This window comes from Mirounga angustirostris, unplaced genomic scaffold (genome assembly GCF_029215605.1).
Source record: "Mirounga angustirostris isolate CCGP_5_RB_7025 unplaced genomic scaffold, mMirAng1.0.hap1 SCAF_5, whole genome shotgun sequence".
NCBI classification, from domain to species: Eukaryota; Metazoa; Chordata; class Mammalia; order Carnivora; family Phocidae; genus Mirounga; species Mirounga angustirostris.
Window position 1 is genome coordinate 161,936,295 of NW_026991713.1, and position 19,409 is coordinate 161,955,703.

At 55.5% G+C, this 19,409-nt stretch overlaps 1 protein-coding gene across 2 annotated transcripts in view; it reads right to left on the reverse strand.

The window, feature by feature from the left end:
* Positions 1-19,409, reverse strand: part of GTF3C1 (general transcription factor IIIC subunit 1) — a 70,555-nt gene that overhangs the window by 22,307 nt on the left and 28,839 nt on the right. For both annotated transcript variants that reach the window (XM_045875212.3, XM_064592886.1), the window contains exons 7-21: positions 18,379-18,546; positions 16,555-16,670; positions 15,170-15,476; positions 14,321-14,538; positions 12,014-12,150; positions 10,862-11,015; positions 8,365-8,468; positions 7,029-7,210; positions 5,347-5,622; positions 4,928-5,073; positions 4,197-4,294; positions 3,594-3,690; positions 3,304-3,481; positions 462-603; positions 32-167 (exon numbers count right to left, since the gene is read on the reverse strand). In XM_045875212.3, coding sequence (XP_045731168.1) covers positions 32-167; positions 462-603; positions 3,304-3,481; positions 3,594-3,690; positions 4,197-4,294; positions 4,928-5,073; positions 5,347-5,622; positions 7,029-7,210; positions 8,365-8,468; positions 10,862-11,015; positions 12,014-12,150; positions 14,321-14,538; positions 15,170-15,476; positions 16,555-16,670; positions 18,379-18,546 — 2,459 coding nt within the window. The remainder of the gene's footprint in view (positions 1-31; positions 168-461; positions 604-3,303; positions 3,482-3,593; positions 3,691-4,196; positions 4,295-4,927; positions 5,074-5,346; positions 5,623-7,028; positions 7,211-8,364; positions 8,469-10,861; positions 11,016-12,013; positions 12,151-14,320; positions 14,539-15,169; positions 15,477-16,554; positions 16,671-18,378; positions 18,547-19,409) is intronic.

Here is a 19,409-nt window from a genome sequence, read left to right on the forward strand (position 1 = left end):
GGTGGGGGGGGCCTGCCCCCCAGAAGCCCACCTTCTTGGCCTTGCTGATGATGTAGCTGGTCCAGATCCAGTTGCGCTTTAGGTGCCCGTAGAAACTGGAATCGAGCCCAGCGGCTCCCAGCCCATCCCCGGGGATCGAGCCTTCATCCACAACCTCACGGCTGCCCCTGAGAGGCGGGAAGTAAACAGACAGAGAGCCCCTCTTGGGAACTGAAGAGAGAGCCTGTGCCATGGCTGAGGGTCTTTTTTCTAACTTTTACCTTTTTTGGTAATACCTGACAGAAGCAAAGCACTTGTCAAATACCCCGGATATTTATGTAAAATTCCCAATTTTTAAATTTTGGCAACCGATTTTTTTTTTTGAACAATATAGCCCACGGCCACCCAGAGCCTGGGGCGCTCCCGGCCCTACATGCGGGGCCGGACACGGGGGGGCCGGTGTGTGTGGGGCGGGGACGCACATGTTGTACTCCATCATGGCGCACTTGCGCTCCAGGTTGTGCTTGTCGATGGCGCTCTCCTGCTCCTTCTGCAGACTGCCCTCCTCCTCGAGGCCCTGATCCTGGGCGCTGCTCCTCCTGACCCGCGGGTAGCGCACCACACCTAGGGAACGAAACACGAGCTTCCCTGAGGATGGTGTGCTCCCGTAGCTCGGGGCGGCCAGGGCGCACGGCTGGGGCGAGAGAGAGATTCCCTTCCCGCGTCTGCTCCCAACCCGCGCAGGGGCTCTGAGACTGCGAGAACCTCTTCGTACAAATGCCTCATCATCGATGTCAGAGCGTTCAACACTGGTGGGTGAACCGAGTGAAGGATTTGTACCCTGGCTGACCTCCGCTAAGCAGGGAAGGCAAGCCGGCAACAGAAGAACCCAACGGGGGTGGGAATCGGGAGCAGAGGGGTCCCAGGCTTCCCTCCTCGGGGGAAGCATGTGGAGCTCCCGGGCGCTAGCCCAGAGGGAGCAGTGGCTGAGGGGTCGGGATCAGCAGGGATCTGGACAGACAGCTCAGGGCGGCGTCAGCTTCCCTGGGCCCAGTGGGCAGCGGGAGGCAGCCAGATGTTTCCTGCATGCCCAAGATGTGCATTAACATAGCTGAGCAATCACGTGCTGTTAATCCACAATAAAGAAAACTGCGTTTCTTCCAAGAAAATATAAACTACTACACTAAATTGTTGCTTGAGTCAGGCAAAGGAAGGTTATGGTGATTTGCAGGGTACCAACGACAGTCTTCTAACACACTCGATGGCAGACCTGGGTCTGGGTGGGGGCCAAGGGGCAGTGGCGAGAGCCCATGCTCCACACCTCTCAGCAGGCGTTTATGTAAGACACTGCGTTCCAGCTTGGCTTCAGCCCATAAGGTGGTGGTGCTGCTGTTCCCAGCTCAGAAATGGAGAGGCAAAACTCAGAGAGGGCTTCAGGGAGGCCCAAGGTCATGCATTTGAATGGCCAGTTGAACCTAGGAGGACTTAAGGCCATGCTGTGTGTTCAAAATGCAGATGTAGGTCATCCCCACGCCTGCTGAATCCAAAGCTCTGGACAGGGCCCAGGAATCCTCATTTCAGCACGCTCCCCAGGTGCTTCTGGTATACCCGTGCTCAGCACACCCCTGCTCTAAAGGATGCTCACGTCCTATTATATGGTGCTTTTCCCTCAGTCCTCGGGCCAGAACCTCCTCGAATGTTCGGTGAACAAAGGGACAATCGATGCCTGATTAATGGACTCTAAGCCTCCCCACTGTCCGCTCATGAACACTAAAAGGGATGGAAACTCACCAATTGTCAAGCCTCAACAACTCTGGTGCAGATAACATACTGGTTCACAAATTTTCATCTGGGTATAAAATGCAGGGGAATTAGGGCACTCTAAAAATCTGAAATGGTAAAAGCCTAGCTCACTGAATGCCAGAGAACTCCATGAAACACACAGTTCTAAATGGGTCCTCTCTGGACCCATTACATTAAAGGTTCTAAATATAGGAGCTCATTACCCTGCCGGCACTAAACAATTCTACCAAATAAACGTGGGACTCCTGCTTTGCAAAAAGCAAAGTGTACTACTGATCTTCTGGCTCTGTGACAGGAGGAAGGGACCAGGGCTCCTTCCCAGGTGTGGACTGGACGTGACATCCCTTCCTCCTCCAAGTGGCAAGAAGACACCAGGTGGAATCTGGCTTAGAGGACAGAGCGCTGATCTATGGCCTCCATAAACCCTCCATCTAGTCAATCAACATTTATGGGATGCCGACTGTGTACCAGGTACTTTAAGACACCAGGGGATGGAAGCCAAATTTCCTGGGCCTGAGGAATCCCCAGAAGGAAATCAGAAAACAGTATAAAGGTGCTGGAAAGGCTTCCTTGAAGAGGCGATGCTTGGCACAGGCGTGGCCACTGCCAGGCGGACACAGGTCAGGGGACATTCCAGGGACAGGAAGAAGATGCAAGCGAAGGCCTTATCCCCGAACCCAGCTCAACCGACCTGCTGGCCAAATCTGCTCAGGTCTTCCACCAAAATATCTCCCCCGCCGCCCCCCCCCAAAACCTCCCAACAAACAAAAACAAAAACACCCCACAAAATACCTCCCAGGCTGCCCCCCTCCTTCACGGTCACCAGCGGACAGCTCTGTCTTAGACAAGCGTCACAGCCCTGCTTCTGCTCTTGGCCCCTCAGTCCGTTCCCCACCCAGCAGGCAGGGCGCACTTTTCCCTGATCTCCGGATACGGCCTGTACCAAGTCCTGCAAGCCCCCAGCGTTCGGACGACCCCCCCACTGCTTCTCCACTGGCAGCTGCCCTCCCCCACCAGCCCCTTCTGTTTCTTTAACACTGGCCATGCCCATGCCTGTGGGGCTCTCGCCCAGCTCTGGGCTTGGCTGGCTCCGCTCAGTGCCCCCGCTTCAGAAAGGCTGCTCCCGACCACCCCAGCTGCCTGCCCTCCACGCACGCCCCTGCACACTTCCTCCGTGGCACGGGGCCCACTCGGGATCTGGAGTGAAGGCAGACACGGCTATGTCCCCGCTCACGGGCAGACCCAAGAGCTGACAGACACAAGGTGTTCAGCAAATACCTCCTGAATGCATGACTGAATAAGGACCAAGCAGAGTGGCCTGGATGAAATGGGTGTAAGGTGTCTGGGAGCCCCCCATTCCGAGCCCACCGCCCCCCTTTCTAAGGGAGCCCCAAGGACACTCTAGGTCTAGGGGGAGCAGTCTGAAAGCCAGCAGCCACTTCTAGTGTCTTCTTGCCCAAAACCCCGGTGATGGCACAGAAAGCAGGTGGAGCGGTGGGGTCCCGCCAAGACAGACGGTACCTAAGGGGGTGTTGAGACAGACGCACTGCAGATCAAACCAGTAGTTCTCCACATCCTGCATGGAGTTCAGGACGTACAGGCGCCTTTCGAAGGGCCGGCTGCTGTGGGCCAGGTTGTAATGTGGGTCACAGATGGTGGTGTCGACGATGACCGCGTTCTTCTTCAAGAAGATGAAGACCTAGAGACACGCGGACAGGGCGAAGAATGAACCTCAGAACCACGGTCAGGTCAGCTGTCTGGAAACTGCTCAGCCACCAGGACCCCGTTCATTCAGGCGTAAGAGACGTCACCTGATCTTTATCCTGGAACTTTTCCGTGGGGCCAAACTGCAGCAGCCCCATGTGGCACAGCCTCTGAAGGTTCTCTACCACAGAAAAAATGTACCGTCTGGAAAACAGAGGGGAGTAGGGGTTCCAATCACACAACCAGCTGTGGTCAGAGGGTTTGCACCTGGGCTGAGGGGCGTGACTCGCTCGTGGCTCCCCCTTCTACCTCGTGGGTCCTGGAGGGCTGGCCTCGGGCCGGCCCTGGGTGGAGATCCAGATTCTGCCCCCTCCCAACACCGAGCCAGGGCAATGGAGCAGCGATCCTACATGAGGGACTGATTTAGAAAGTACAAGCAGCAAAAGGGGAAACCCATCCCGATACTTGCAGCAGACTTTAGGTTCTTTTAACCTTGGAATTCGGTAATAAAATCTACCCGCCTGCACCTCTCATTTGCCCATGTTTTATCCACAAGGCTCATAGGACCGCTGAATTAATGAAAACCTCAGGTCTTCGCAACCTGGAAGGCAGAACCCTTTCCTCTTCCTGGTGAACGATCATTCAGAGCCCTAACTTCAGGGAGCCTGCCAGGACCCTCGGCCAGTCTGTGTCCATTCCAGGGACCTCACCTCTTGTACAGAAGCTGCTGCCGGACAGGCCTGGGCAGAAAGCGGATCAGCGTGTGCTTCTTCAGAGGGTCGTTCAGAAACTCCTCAAGGTCATCTACCTAAGAGATCATTTTCAGGATCAGCTCACCCTCAAGGCCAGGGTCTATTGCAAGAATCATGAAACACAAGCACCACTCCTTTCTGGACAGTGGTCTCTCTGAACCCATTTTCTGTATTTACCAAATTTCTGAAAATATACTTTATTGTTATAATTATTTGTGTCTTTCAATCTATCTGACTGATCTAACATAAGAACAAGTCTTTGAAGTATTTCCCTTGACCCACCAGGCAACCATCCACCCATCCAATCATTTATCCACCTCTATCCATCCATCCAGTCTATCCTCCCTCCCTCCCTATCTATCTATCCATCCATTCTTCCTTCCATCCACCCATCCAATCTATCCATCCATCCATCCCACCATCCTTCTTTTTCCTTCCTTCCTTCCATCCTTCCACCCACCCATCTACCCATTTATCCAATCTATCTATCCTTCCATCTTTCCCTCCCTCCCTCCCACCTTCCTTCCTTCCATCCATCCATCCACCCACCCACCCACCCTTCCATCCATCCATCCATGCATCCAGACAACTGCAAGTCTGAAGTATTTTCCCTTGACTGGGTGAATGTAGGTTCTCTGGCCTAGAGCTGAGGGACCAGCCCCCACAACAGCCCCGGGAGTCATCAGTACCTTGTAACTGACTTGCACAATCTGAATAAAGATGGAGAGGGGCAGGCAGAGGAGAATGTCACTGACAAGAGCCCAGCCAAAGCCAAAGTCCTTGTGGACTGGGATGGGAGGGACGTAGCGTTTCCATGAGGCTTCATCCACATATACTAGGAGAGAATCAAAGTCAGTGCTATAGGCAGGGCCCCAGTCACGATGGCGCTGTGACATCACCCCAGCAGGTCCTGACTCCCTCTCACCACAAACTCGGGCAAAACCCTACTTGTCAGGCAGGAGGCCCATGGGTCCAGGAAGTCTGGATTATGACTTTATTTTGATCAGGGCACCATGGGGATGCAGCCGGTTCAGAGGATGAGGAGGAAGAAGCACTATGACTCCCCCTTGGACGCTGCTATGGCGTGCCTGCCTCGGGAACACCTCACCTTCCTCCGTGGGGAGCTCCACTTCAGTCTCCAGGGGGGTTCCATCTTGGTGGTCCTTGGGTGGGGCAGAGGAGGCCTCTAGGTCACTTCTGGAGGAGGATGCGACTCTCATCCTGCCCAGGTTCTGCTTTCCCATTCTTCTTGTACTGCCGAGGCCCGGCTTGTCCCCCATGTGGCCGGTAGGGTGCCCATAGATTAGGTACCACAGAAACATGTGTATTGCCCGCAGGCGAGGCATTTTGGGCAGAAACCCTAGAGAGCGGCCAAGTCCTGGAACTGAGGCGAGAGAGCAGGGAGGACAGCGCTTGAGAACTCCCAGATTCACTTCAGATCAATTCGCCTAAGAACCACTGAGTCCCACGTGCCAGGGAGACAGCAAATGTTCTCTCACGAAACTTACTTTCCAGGGCAAAGGGCACAAATAACGAGACACCTAGAATCATGTATCAGAAAACAAAGCGAGGAAGGGGGAAGAAGGCTGTAACTCCACCTAGAGGATGAGTGAGGTCTTCAAGGGGGGGGGTGGCACGCAGGTTACCTGGGGACATGCACCCTGGGACAAATGCAAAGTGCCGGAGATGCACGGGCGCCCGGTACATTCAGTGGAGGGCCAGGCCGCAGTGATGGGGTGCAGCAAGGGAGGAGAAGGGTGCCCCTGGAGAGAGCCTGCCAGACCTCCACACGGGGCCCCCCAGCTTGATGGGGCTGTGCAAAATATCCCCAAATCTAGGTTCTTTGAAAGCATCTGGTTTTTTTGATGACACAAATAAAGCGTTCCTTGGCCTTCCCCAGGGAGAGAAGACAGGTGAGGGAGCAGGGAACCACGGGAGCAGGGCAGCGGGGGCGGGCGGCCAGGAGGCCCTCCTCCACCGCCATGCCCACCGGAGGAACACGCTCACCATCTTCTGTCTGCGCAAGCGCAGGCGCTGCTCACCTGCACCTGCTCCTGCCGGGGGCCCTCCCTCAGCCGGCACTTCCTAAGCCCGAAAGAGCGAAGGCAGGCCACACGGCTGTGACCGCGTGCGCAGAGAGGGAGGTCACACAAATGGCCTCTTCCGCCTGGGATCGTAGGTCTGCTGGGCTGGGTGCCACACCAGGACACGGTCCGCACCCTGCCAGGTCACCTCTGCCCTCCCCCGCCAATGAGCAGGCTTATGGCCAAGAGAGGTGTAAAGCCCCACCCCGGCCATCGGCACGTGCCCTGCACGCGTTCACGTCGGAGCAGCTTGGTGGGGGCCCAGGGAGGAGGCAACCCCGTCAGAGAATGGACTCTGGGAAAATTATACAAATGTCCAAACTCTTCAGTGACTATAACTACCAGAAGGGTTGAGGTCAGGAACAACAGAGGTTTTTAGTGGCTTAGAGGATGTTCCAGCCCAAGGATACTGAGCAGAAGGAATTCATCTTTGTGACTCAATTCCTCACGTTACGATCTAGCACAGTTTCATCTGAGTCTCCTGATAGCCTTGTGACGTATGCAGGGCAAGAATCATGCCCACTGTGCAGATGGGGAAATTGAGGCCACTGGAGGCCATGGGACCACATGACCCAGCTAGCGATTCAGACCTGCTTCTTCGGACTACAGCCCAGTGCTAGAACGCAGAACAGCAAGTGACTCAAACATCATCATGCAGACAACCAATGACACATCACCAGATGTTGACGTGGAGCTGCTTTTTTACCTATAACAGGGTTATAATTTTTCAGCTGGGTGATGCCCATTTTCTCATCAGTTTTCTTCACCCGTCCACTTTCTGGTTTAGAGGAAGCATTCAACTGAGAGTCTCCTGATCCACTCGGACCCTCTTTTCCTTGACTTTCTTCTTCAACTTCTTGAGGCACTGGAGGCTGGGGCACTTTAACCCTGCAGTTCAAATACAAGATCGATAGTGTGTTGGGAGAACGAGCACTGGGAGGAAGGACAGGGTCTGCCCTCGGGAATCAGATGAAGCCACTTGGCCCTGAAGTTTCAACCTCACCTGCCTGTCAAAGTCAAGCAGATGATGTGAATGAATAAAATGTGTCAGGTCACTAGACATTTGGAGGTGACAGGGCCTGTGGTGACCTGCAGAGGGCACCCCCACCTACAGGGCAGCTGCTACCTTGTAAGAAAAGCAGGCCCAATGTGCTGGGTCCTCTGACACTTTCAGAAATGCCAGTGATCTGGGACACCTGGGCGTGGCTCAATCAGTGAAGGGTCCGACTCGTGACTTCGGCTCAGGTCATGATCTCAGGGTGGTGAGATCGAGTTCTGTGCTCAGCGGGCAGTCTGCTGGAGATTCTTGTTCTCCTTCTCTCTCTGCCCCCCATCCCTGCTCGCTCGCTCTCTCTAAATTAATTAATTTAAAAAACAGTGCCAGAGATCAGGAATTGATGTGAAATCCATCACCAACTGGTTCCAGCCAAGGTCTGCATTCCACGTGGAGCCCTGTGCCCGCCCACTGGCCACCTCCAGTTTAAACCCAGCTAAGAATTTTCTCCCACCCCTGAGTTTTCTCAGCCCGTGAGACGGTTTACGAACAAAATTAGACAAGGCCTCAGAAAGGCAACTAGACTTCATTTTGAGCCATTAGGAGACTGAGTGAGCTTCACACTTCACAGGGCCCATGATTTGGAGTGCTCTGTCGACACCATTAGGCAGAGTAGAATGAACAACAGGACTTTTGTTTTTTCCTTAAAAATCCAGAAATTGGGGGCGCCTGGGTGGCTCAGTTGGTTAAGCGTCTGCCTTTGGCTCAGGTCATGATCTCAGGGTCCTGGGATTGAGCCCCGCATCGGGCTCTCTGCTCAGTGGGGAGTCTGCTTCTCCCTCTCCCTCTGCTGCTACCCTAGCTTGTGCTCTCTCTCTCAAATAAATAAAATCTTAAAAAAAAAAAAAAATCCAGAAATTGCTCCTAAACCAGTGAATGCACTGATCTCACCTGAGTATAAATAAAGGGTGTTTGTGGAAACTGCTACAGGCAGGGACACAAAGACCCAGGCAGCTTCCATGGATTCCTGTGGGGTGCCGCCACTTGCCTGTTTGCTGTGCTGGAATTGGAGATCCGGAAACGGACCTGCTCGATGGCACTTCTCACCAGCGGGTCATTCTGGTCCATGGACGGGTGCACAACCAGATCCACCTGCGGAGTGAGAGGTCGGAGAGTCTGGGGAGGAGCTGAGGGAGATCTAGCTCTACACCTCGGTTCCTCGGGGGGTGCCACCCCGTTGACATCTGTGTCCATTAACATTTCCAAGAGACATCTGAGACCGAAGTGAAAGGCGTCGCTCAATAGTTTGCCATTGCAATTTCTGGCACCAAGATCCCTCGAGTGAGCAAGCGAGAAAGCTCTGCCACTGGAAATGTGCTGCTCAGGTCAGGTGAGGAACGTCTGCCCTGGAAAGAGTGCAGCCTGCCCTGCGGCCCGCTCCTGACACCCCACCGCAGCTATCTGAGAACTTCCCACAGTGGCTCCTGAGTCCTGCGGGCTTCCATCTGGAAAAGGTAAGCAGCTTTCATTAATCTGCCCTCACTGAGAGCGCCGTCGTGGGACTCCTGCCAGGTGTGCGTCTAAACCAACTGGCAGAGGATTTAGAGCCGCTTCTGTCCTTTCACCTCGTCCGAGGTACTGAAGGTAAACAGTTAGGGTAGTGACCATTTCATGTGCGTCATCTGGGGTGACAAAGGGAAACAGCTTGGTGGAGGTGAGCAGAAGGGTGCGAGGGTGGTGGCCGGGCGAGAGATGGCAGGCATCACGGTCACGGCCCCCCGAGAGCCAGGTTCGCTTCCGTCTCTGCCACTGGCTGGACAGAGCAAGGTAAGGTTTCCTAAATGGGTGACTCTGGCCGGCAGGCCTCATGGGGAGAGGTGCGTCACACGGAATGGGCAGTACCGCCTGGACGGGGACCAGCTTCTCATCTAGGAAATGGGGACCCTTCTTCAACGCCCTGCCAACTCTTGGGGGCTTCTGTGAGGCTCCAGTGAGATGCAGGGAGGCAACACCTTGGAGCATTTACAAGCATGGTGCAAATACAACGCATTCCCGTTCCCCCACTGCACAGTGGTCAGTCCAGTCCCCAAAGGCCCAGCGGGCAGGGCAGGACATAGGAGCAAAGGCCGAAGCGGGTGCTGCCACCCAGCAGCTCCAATCAACGTACCTCCAGGGGGTCAGCGGGCAGCCCACCGGCAGCACGGGCCCTGTGCGCCGGACAAAGTGCCGGGGAGCCACTTCAGCGGACTCTGGAGGCCAATGCACAGCACTGCAGCCCTCCCCAGCCGGGCACACCCAGGCTGCTAGGACAGTGACGTCAGCGGTGCCCATGGCAGCAGGCCCAGCACTGGTGCCTTCACATCTGAGGTCGTGGGATCCTCGGGGCTTACTCGTGGCGCTCTGGCTCCCACCCCCTCCATTCCGCCCGGTGGACACCAGGCCAAACTGGAGCTGGACACACAGCAGTTCCCTGGGCCACTCCTAGACTGGTGGAGATTTCCTTGCCCTCATCCCCATCCTGAGAAGGCTACCTACCCCCCCCCCCCCCAAAATAACTGCTCTGTGAAGAGGAACAGAAATCTAAGGGGCTGATGCTGAGGGGTGGGGGCTTTTGTCCTTCAATGAGAGAGGTCAGCACAAGGACCCCCTGCCTGCTCCAGGGGAGGAGTGGCAGGTTGGTGTGGGGGACAGGAGAAGGGCAAGGTCAAGGGGACTCAACAGCAGACAGAAAACTGATGAGAGCTGCCAACCCAGAAGGGCAGAAACGATGTAAGTTATTTCTCACACTGCTCTGTGTTTCTCAAACTTCAACTGTCTCCAAAAAATAAAGTAAAAAAATGAAATGACCTTGCCAGCTTATTAAGGAAACACCACATCAAAGCACAGCTTTCTTAAGGCAAATATTTGCAACGCAGCCAGAAAGAAAGGGTGAGGCAATTACCAGTGCCTGTCCCCGCAGCACCTTCCCTCTGGTCCCCGCGCCCGGCGGGGCTCTAATTCCTCTAACCCTGAAAAACGCAAGTCTTAGCATACGTGCAGACTGCTGAGCTCCAGGTGCTACGGGAATGGCCCCCAACTTTAAATTTCACAAGAACAGACAAACTGAAGCCAGAAGATCTACAGGTGTGCAGTGCGTCCTGAGTCACCACTGTCCCTTCCTCGGGGACGTTTCCTCGAGTCTCCACGGAAATTGTCCTTGATGCCCTGGTCTACACCCTCCACCTGCTAAACATGGCTGAATCTCTACCAGCACTGCTCTGGACTTCAGTGTGTCCTACTTGGCTTCCTGTCACTCAGGGCGGGCCTGGGCGCTGGACACCTGCTCTCGGGCCTGTGCGTGCTGCTCTGAGGTCCAAGCGAGTTATTCCTCTTTTGGGTTTCCTGCCCCCACGGCCCCTGCTCCCCAGATGAGGAGGCACAACGGGAGACTGAGTTACTGGCAACAAAAGGAACAAGTGAAAATGAACGAGGACAAGAGGAGCCCGACGGGAAAACAGCCAACAGTATGAGGCTGGCGTGGTGGGCGGCCGGAGAGCCTAGCGTACCTTCTTCTTGATGCCATCCTGAATAACCGTGGTCCGATACAGTCTCAGGAGGCCCTCCTCAGACAGGTTGCGCACCAAGCGGACAATGGACTTCTTGCAGCACTTGGTAGACACACCTTCTTGCTTCTCCTGATCCATGATCATTTTCTGAATCCTGGGGTGTCACCAAATACGAAGTTAATATTCCCAATAATCTCATCATGAGATAGCTAAAGACAAGCCGCCACTCACAGCAGCTTCACATGCTGTGCCCTTCCCTGGGACCCAACGGGAGGGCGTGATTCATTACAATGATGGGGACCCTGGGGCCGTGATGGGGATCTGTCTGCACCCTGTCTCCGTGCTAATTTAACTCCCAGACACAGGACGGTCCAGTGTTCTGCTGTCAATACTCAGGTCCGCAGCTCTTTCTGATTCCTCTCCTCGTGCGTCTCACTGTCTAGATATTACCGAGTCACTGCAGTGACGTTTCCAGATCACTGATCCTTGAATGGCAAGGCCAGCAGGATATTAGCAATGCCCGGCCAAACCCCTCACAGTAGAGACGAGGGGACGAAGGCAGCACTGTCTGCACACGGTCTCCCCAGCCCCCAGTTAGAGAACTAGGACGAGGCTCCTTGACTAAGGACAAGGCTTCTTCTACTCGAGCAGCTCTGACGCTGGGTGCCTCCGACGCCCGAAGATGCGGCCCAGGAGGCGGTGGTGATGGTGGGTCACAAGGACCCCATCGGAGTGCGGAGCATCTACGTGCACAGAGCCACCCCAGACACAGAAGCTTTACCTGCATCTGTTTTTGCTTTCGTATCAGACTGCGTTTGAACCAGAGGCTCCATGCAGAACTAAGAACAGTTTATAAGCTGATGCGATTATTTGCCTACGTTTCTTCTCCAAGGAAAGAGAGGGGCCCTGCCCTTTCCCCACCTTCCACTTCTCGCTCACTCACTCTCTCCCCGTCTAGGGGCTCGATGTTCCTCAACGTCTACACTTCCCGAATCACTAGAACAAGTGCTAAATCCTTTCTACCACACAGGGATGCCGTGAGAATCTATGCAGCAGAGGAAGACTCAGAAGCCTCTCGGTCACATCTGTGGCTTGTGATATGAGCTGGCCTGAGATTTACTGTTAGTGCAAGACAGACAGACGGCTCCTTACGTGAACAAGCTCTCGATTAAGCGCAGATTGGTGACGGCTTCTATGATCAGGTTCCTGCGTTTGAGGAGTCGGTAAGTTTCGTGGGGTTTGTCTTGGCCTGGGCCATGCTTCCCCGTCTTCTGGGAACTGCCACTCTCCTAGAGCAGGGACCAAGAGAGTAAGAACACAACGGGCTCAGTGAGGTTAGGGGGCCAGACACTGTCGCCGCAGGTGCGCTTTGCCTCTTTAGGGAATTTCTATGCCCACGTTTCAAGAAGGAAAGTCCAGAGGGCTGTGACTCTCTGGGAATATCAGACAGAAGCAGAGGCAGGCTTCTGGGTTCACACAGCTGTCCCTCGGTATGTTAGGATGTGTGCCCAATGAGACAAAGGGAGAAGAAGAGGGCTGTGCGCGCGCTCTCCCGTTCCTGCCAAAATGCCCACGGTTCTCTTCATGGCTCCGGTCTTCTAAGAGCTTCCGTGAACTCGTTCCATTTGCCCTTGGATCAGATCTATTAAAACCCCCGTGTGTCCCCTGAAGGGAAGGGAAATCCTGACTCCAACATACTCCTTGCAAATCACTTGGCACAAATGAGCACCCCATGGTGGCCCAGGGCCTCCTGCGCTGGATGCCCTCCTCACCTGAAGCAGCGCTTTCAGGAGAATGAGACCGAGCTCGAGGAGGCTGCTTGCTGCTAATGTCAGAACAGCTAGCCTCAGATCACGTCCCTGCTGAGGGCCAGGGCTTCGGGAGAGGCACGGTTCTTCCCTGAAGGGGAACCAGCTCAAAAGGGCTCAAGATTCAAGAAGGGGCCCAAGAGAAAGACCTCTGTGCTCTCCCGCACTAGAGCAAACATTCTGGAGGGGAGCCGCATGAGTACATGGGCCACCTGCCGGCGGGGGGGAGGGGGCGGCTGGAGAGCAAGGTAAAGAGGTGCTCTACCAACGGCCCTCCAGATATGGCCTTCACACCTTCTTCTCAGCACAAGGCAGAAAGAAGGACAGCATTCTGCTCTTACTTTGGGAACAGATTTCTAAGAGGAAGAGGAAGAGAAAGAGCTGAGCCAGGCAAAGGCATTCTAGGACCTGGACGGAGCATGCGTGCTACTGGAGACATGTGAGCCTGATCAGAAGGTGCCAAGGGGGTAGGGAGGTGAGCAAGGTAGGCAGACCCTCCGGAACCTGCCGGGATCCACCTGCTGGCAGGCCTAGCTTCTTCAGTGAGACACAGTCCCAGCCAGGACTTGAGAAGTTATGGCATCCAAAGGCGAGGAAGGGGTTGAGAGTTTCTAGAAAAATCCAGGGAAAGCCTTCACACCCCACGCTCCATCGCTTCTGCCGTAAGGCAGGTACCAAGAGCAGAGGCCTCCACACCAGTGAGGGAGAAGCAAGGGGGGAGCTCCACACACATGGGTTCTTGTCCCCACTCTGCATCTGCCGGGCAGGCAAGTCGCCCACTCCCCAGGGACCTCCCCGTTTTGCCCCGGCCCAGAGCCAACACTGCTCTGACAGGGGTGCCGTGAGGCCTCCATGAAAGAGCAAGACCAGTATGTAAAGCCGCCCCAATCCCAGCTGTGCCCTGCGCAAGCTGCCTCGTCCTGACGCCGTGCTTCTGAAGCACAGGGGACGCGTTCAAGTGACAAAGGACAGCAGAAGGTGAACTGAATCCCATCACAAGAGTGGCGCTCCTGTGTCAATGGCCTTTTTAATCCTTCTAATTACGCTGATGGAAAGCATTTGATTCTATCGCGTCTTTAACGCGGTGACACCCAATAATATCTGGCCAGAACGTACTGAACAGTTTGGGTTTTCTTTGATCTATTTTATAATTCCCTTCCTGTCATGGCAAATGATACCGGCCGTTCATCTAAGGCAGGGCTTCTCGGCGCGGGCACTGCTGACATCTGGGGCCAGCTAACTCTCCCCTGTGGGCTGTCCCTGCACATTTGAGACTAAGCAGCACCCCCTGGTCTCCACCTCCCAGACGCCGGTGGCCCCCGCTCCCCCAGCCGTGACCAGTAGACATGCCCCGTCCAGACATGTCAGATGTCCCCGGGGAGGCTAAGTCGGTCGAGAGTGGGAAGAACCGCTCATCTAAACAAATGTTCCTTCCAAAATAAACTTCAACAGAAAGAGTGAGTGATTGGAAATGACAAGGCCGTGTAAACAACAGTGCCGCTTTCTGGCTGGGAGCACTCAGCACGCAGTGCTCGCACCCTCACTGGCTTTGCCGCGGTTGCTGTGACTCGGGCGCACAGAACTGAGAAGGCCGAGCTCTGCCTGTCAGCGGCCCGTCGGAGAAAGGGCGCGCCCCACCATGAGCACTCACCTTTGGGTTCTCGAGCCTGACCTCTTCGATCACGGTTATGTCACCGCTGCTGCTCTTCGTGCAGCGAGAGCCGAAGGACACGCCAGGGTCTGCGGAGCTGCCGGGGTCCTGCGGGCCATCCCTGCTCGCGGAGCTCTGGCAGCGTTTCTCCTCAGCCGCCCCCAGGGAGGAAGGCAGCTGCTTCTTCTGTGGGTGGAGGTTTCCAACTTTCCAGCCCCCTGCAGTGGAGGGGTGGGGGAAGCATGAGCGAACTGCGGCCCCCTCAAGGGCCACCAAGAAGGGCACTTACCCTCGGCAGCCAGACCAGCCCCACGCGGGCCCAGGATTCCACGCGGCTGGTTGGAGGACTCGGGGGCAGGACCAAGTGAGCAGTGTGGGTGCCCCTCCCCGCCCCACTGCCCTTCCTGGCTGGACGCCAGACCTGCAAACTTGTCGTGGGCTCCACCCGCCACACGTTTAACAAAGTTCTAACTCAACTAAAAACTTGAGGGCTCGTCAGATGGCTGGAGGGTAGGGGACGGAGGAAGTTGACTGGATCGCATCCCCTTACTAGTAAAAACACAACAAAACAAAATGAACATTGTCCAAGGAGGACTGACTTGCAAGCAGCCAGGAGACAGACCACATGACCGTCTCCTCCAAATTTAGGATTATGTGATCATGTGACACCAACAGGTCCCCAGTTAGGACAGCACCAAGGAGATCCTCAGGTGTCCGCTAAACCGAATGGGCTGTTTTCTGAACATTCCCAGAGCCGGGCGGGATCGGCAGCAGCTCAGATGGAGGGCACACACGCGCCCCCAGCCTCACCCGCCCTCCCCACCCCCCGACCCCGAGGGCACCCCCTACCCTTTGCTGAGGTGGACTGATGAGGCTGGGTCCCGAGACTGGCGTTCAGGCAGGCCTTCCCGTCACTCTGGGACACTCTGCCTTTCCTCTTGCTGCGGCCCTCCTCCTCGCTGTCGGACTCGGAGAGGAACGTGTCCTCCCCTTCAGGCACGAGTGACTCCTCCTGCACTGAGGCCAGGCTCACTGTGGTCAGCAGCTGGCTCCGGGCTTTCTCCCTTTTGTACTGCCGGCTCAGATCGCTCTCTTCTGCAAACACGCAGGAGATGTACTTGGTGGTCCGCTGACGTCCTTCATCTTCCATGAACCCCTAGTGGGGATATGAGATGTGTTCAATCACATTTGGAGCGCATGACAACACTCAGGCATGCGGGTGAGCGGGGGCTGCTTCCTGATCTTTCCTGCACCTCCCCTGTCACCACCGGGGCCCCGCGTCGGCCCCGCTGACGTTCCCTCACTGTCTTCCTGTCTGCTCATTTCTCAGGTGCTGCTTCCACAGGCCTGTCGGAGATGGTTTTCCACACTGCAATCCTGAGCGTGTGTCTGCTCTACGGAACCGTGAGCTCCTTGAGGGCAGGGTCCTAACTTGGCCCTCTCCAACTCCCCAGTGCCTGACACGGGACTAGACCTACAGGAAATGGTTAGGGAGCAGTGAGTGTTAGCTATGCAGGATTCGAGGGTTCAGAAATGTTGTCACGGACTGGAGGTCACCAGCTCCATGCGGCCCCTGCCTTGGGGGCGGAGGATGAGGCCATCACCAACCCACACTCATTCTTATCTTCCGGAACAGGGGAAAAGGGGCTTCCCCGGGCCCTTAATGGCAGGAAGAGCAACATCTTCTATACGCCAAGCTCATGCCAAGGCACACGCCAAGCGTTCTGCAATCATTAGCTCGACTGTAATCCAGCCTTCCAGCAAAATGGTCAAAATGTTGGCAAGAAGAGAGGGAAGGATAGGGCTGGAATGCAGGCATGAGTTCTGAAAGGGGACCAGCAGACGCGTTCGGTCAGCCAACTCGCTGTCCCCAGGAGCCAGGCAAGTGAGGAGAGAGAGGGAGGCCTGAGTGGAGAGGGCCCCCGGACAGCACCTGCTTTGACTAAAGGGGCTGCAGGAGGTTAGCCAGCTTCCTGGGAGTCCCCACACGGCTATGCCCCCCACACGGCCACATCTCCTGCTGACTTTTCAGAGCTGAAGACTCATTCTGTTTTTAAAAAGTGAAAACCAACAAAAACCAGTGTCAGGGAGTCGGCAGGGGGTGGGGTGGGGGGGACGACATGACATGCCTGTGTGCAGCCACCTGCCACCGAGACCGGCTGAGACAGCCCTTGGCTATCACGCCCCGTGTGCACCCAGGTGCTATGAAGCATGCGCATGACTCGTGATGTTACCTTGACAACCTTGAATCTCTGAAGAAGACGACACAGCATTCTTGCTTCCAGCTTTCCCACATTCATAGCCACTCGGATTTCAGCTTGGGAAATTCCTTTCGTGCCTCTGCGCTCAACTGTGGGAAACGATATAAGGTGTGAGCCTCGGCCTCTGCGAAGGAGCCCTCCTGCACAAGGCCATGTCCACTCCCGCCACCCTCGTGAAGCCCAGACTCGTCAATGTGGTGGAACCAACACGCAGAATACAATCTATCTCCTCTCTCCCTGCCCTACCAAGGGCCCTTGAACACTCCCCCCAAAACCTCATGCTTTGGTGCTGCCAGATACATGAAACGGATCCTGTTTTTTTTAAAAAAAATTTTAATTAAGAACTTTTGTCCGTTTCCCTGGCTTTCTGGGCGGACTCAGAGGCATTCCGAACCCCGATGCCAGAGCGGCCCGTCACAGTTGCCGGCCAGGGGGCCGGGGGACCAGATGCCGCCGGGCACCGCAGTAGGTGAGCGGCAGGCAACTGTGCTCTGTTACCGGCTCCCTCTACTTGGCAGCTGCTGCCCTACTACGTGCTGTCACTGTCTGTGCCTCCAAGAAGCCCTCTGAAATTCACTCAGTGGCTCTGGGACTGGGAAGTCCAGGACGGAGTCTGGTAGCCTTGGGGGCAGGCATGGCAGGAGGCCCCCCCCCACAAAGTGCACGAACCACAGGGCAGGCTTTGCAGCAAAGCTCTGTGTTCAGAAAACAGTTCCCGCTTTATTTCCTGCTGCAGTGCACACTTGAGGCTGCCGGGTATGAGCCGGGTATGAGCCGTCTGGATAAAGGAGAGCTTGCAGCCTTGTACTTGCACAAAAATAAACATCAGAATGAAGGGCGGGGCGCCGGGGTGGCTCAGTCGGTTAAGCGTCCAACTCTTGGTTTCAGCTCGGGTCATGATCTCAGGGTTGTGAGATCGGGTCCAAAGCTGGGCTCCATGCTGGATGTGGAGCCTGCTTAAGATTCTCTCTCCCCCTCTTCTTCCCCCACCCCCCAAACCAAGTGCACACTTGCACTTTCTCTCAAAAAAAAAAATCAAAAAGGGGACAAGGATGTATCACCATATCAAACTAATAACGTGCTCAAAGGGGGCATGACAGGGTTAAGGGCAGCTTTTCCCAAACTGTGTTCTGAGGAACCCCTTTGGAGTGATATTAAGAGTTGATAAAAAATGCCAAAAAGCCCCTCAAAAAGGCTGTGGTGATTCACTGGTGTGGCTTCGTACCAGTTGCTGACTCGCGTCCCGCGGCCACTGCACCTCCTCTGTCCTCCTCCCCACAGGGACCCGCGGCCACCCCATCTACGGCTCTGGGTCACTGCTGTCTTAGTGGATTCTAGGGGGTCTAGGGAAAGGGCGAAGAGTGGGGAGAGAGGATTACCCACCCCCCCGCCATCACTAGACTCCAAGCTTGCATTAAGTCTGGACCAATTTCAGAAGATGGGGGGTGGCTCTTGAATCTTTGCACTGTTGTATTCATGGCTCAGCTTCTGAGGGCTTTCCACAGAGGAGGCCCTACACTGACATTCTGATTCTACTCCTCACTCAGTCCCCCTTATGCGCTGGGGTGCATATCATCCCCTGTGCACAGATGTGGGAACGGAGGCTCAGAGACCTTGCTACCGTTCTACCACGCTCAGATCCGACCCAAAGCCTGACCCTTCCAGGGAACCATGGGGCTCCCCGCCGCTTCCCACTCTCAACAACACAGGCCTCTCCTTCGCCACGTGGGCAACACATCTCTGGACCCGCGGTGCGCGGGAGTCACACACCCGCAGGTGCGTGTGCATGGGACCTACTGAGTTCGTAGGTCTGCGTGAGCATGTCCCGCTCGTACACGATGTCCACCGGGGGCACTGCCTTGGAGATGACCTCCTCATCTTCATCGTCGTCCTGGTCATGGTCATCCTCGACCTTCCGTTTAAATTCCTTCAGCAGCCTGAGGCAGCGCACCATGACGTCCGTCCCTAGGAACGCAACGTGGCATGTTTTCTAGCAAGGAGCAGAACACTGCTTGCGGGGGGGCGGAGCAGGGGCCGGGGGCAGAGCTGAGACAGAGACCCAGAGAACGGATGGAGTTCAGAATATTGAAAACGGCACGTCCCGGGGCACGAGACCTGAACGTGTCCTCCATAGAACCGTTCTGTGTTCCGTATAATTAGTAAACAAGGAAATGCAAATGAGAAGAATAATGAGGCGCTGCGTCAGTCCTATTCACCAAACAGCAGCCTTCTCCTGCTCGAGACAAGCTCTGCGACAGGAGGAAGCGGGCCGTCTGTCCACGCCGGCTCCCCAGCACCCAGCACGGTGCCCAGCACACGAGCAGCGCTGCCCAAAGGGTGAAAGCCACTTCTCCCCTTTTAAGGGGAGACCCACTGCCAGTAAGTCGCGGCGGCAGGGTAAACGCATTCTAGAACCCTCTGAGCGCATTGCTGGAAGGCTTTCACCAGTGATGCCAAGAGTGGGAATTTATTTCAAGAAAACTCCAGAAGGAGGCAAACGCTGCCAGCCCGAAGAGGTCCACACAGCACTCTGTGCACTAGCTTTCCAGAACCACACAAACAGTGAGGGACTGAGCGGTGGGGCACCGACAAGCCACCGCTCTGTGGGCTAGCGCGGCCCTTCAGACACTCACAATGCGCCCACACCCAACCCACGCAAGCACCATGTGAGAAAAGTAACAAGCTTGGGCCATGGCTGTACCAAGAGAAAAGCTGCAAGGGAGAGCAAAAACATCTCAACAGTTTACTAGTGCGAACTCACTCGTGTGATCCTGACAATGCCAGGAGGCATTATATAGATGGGGAAACTGAGGTTCAGAGGACGACAT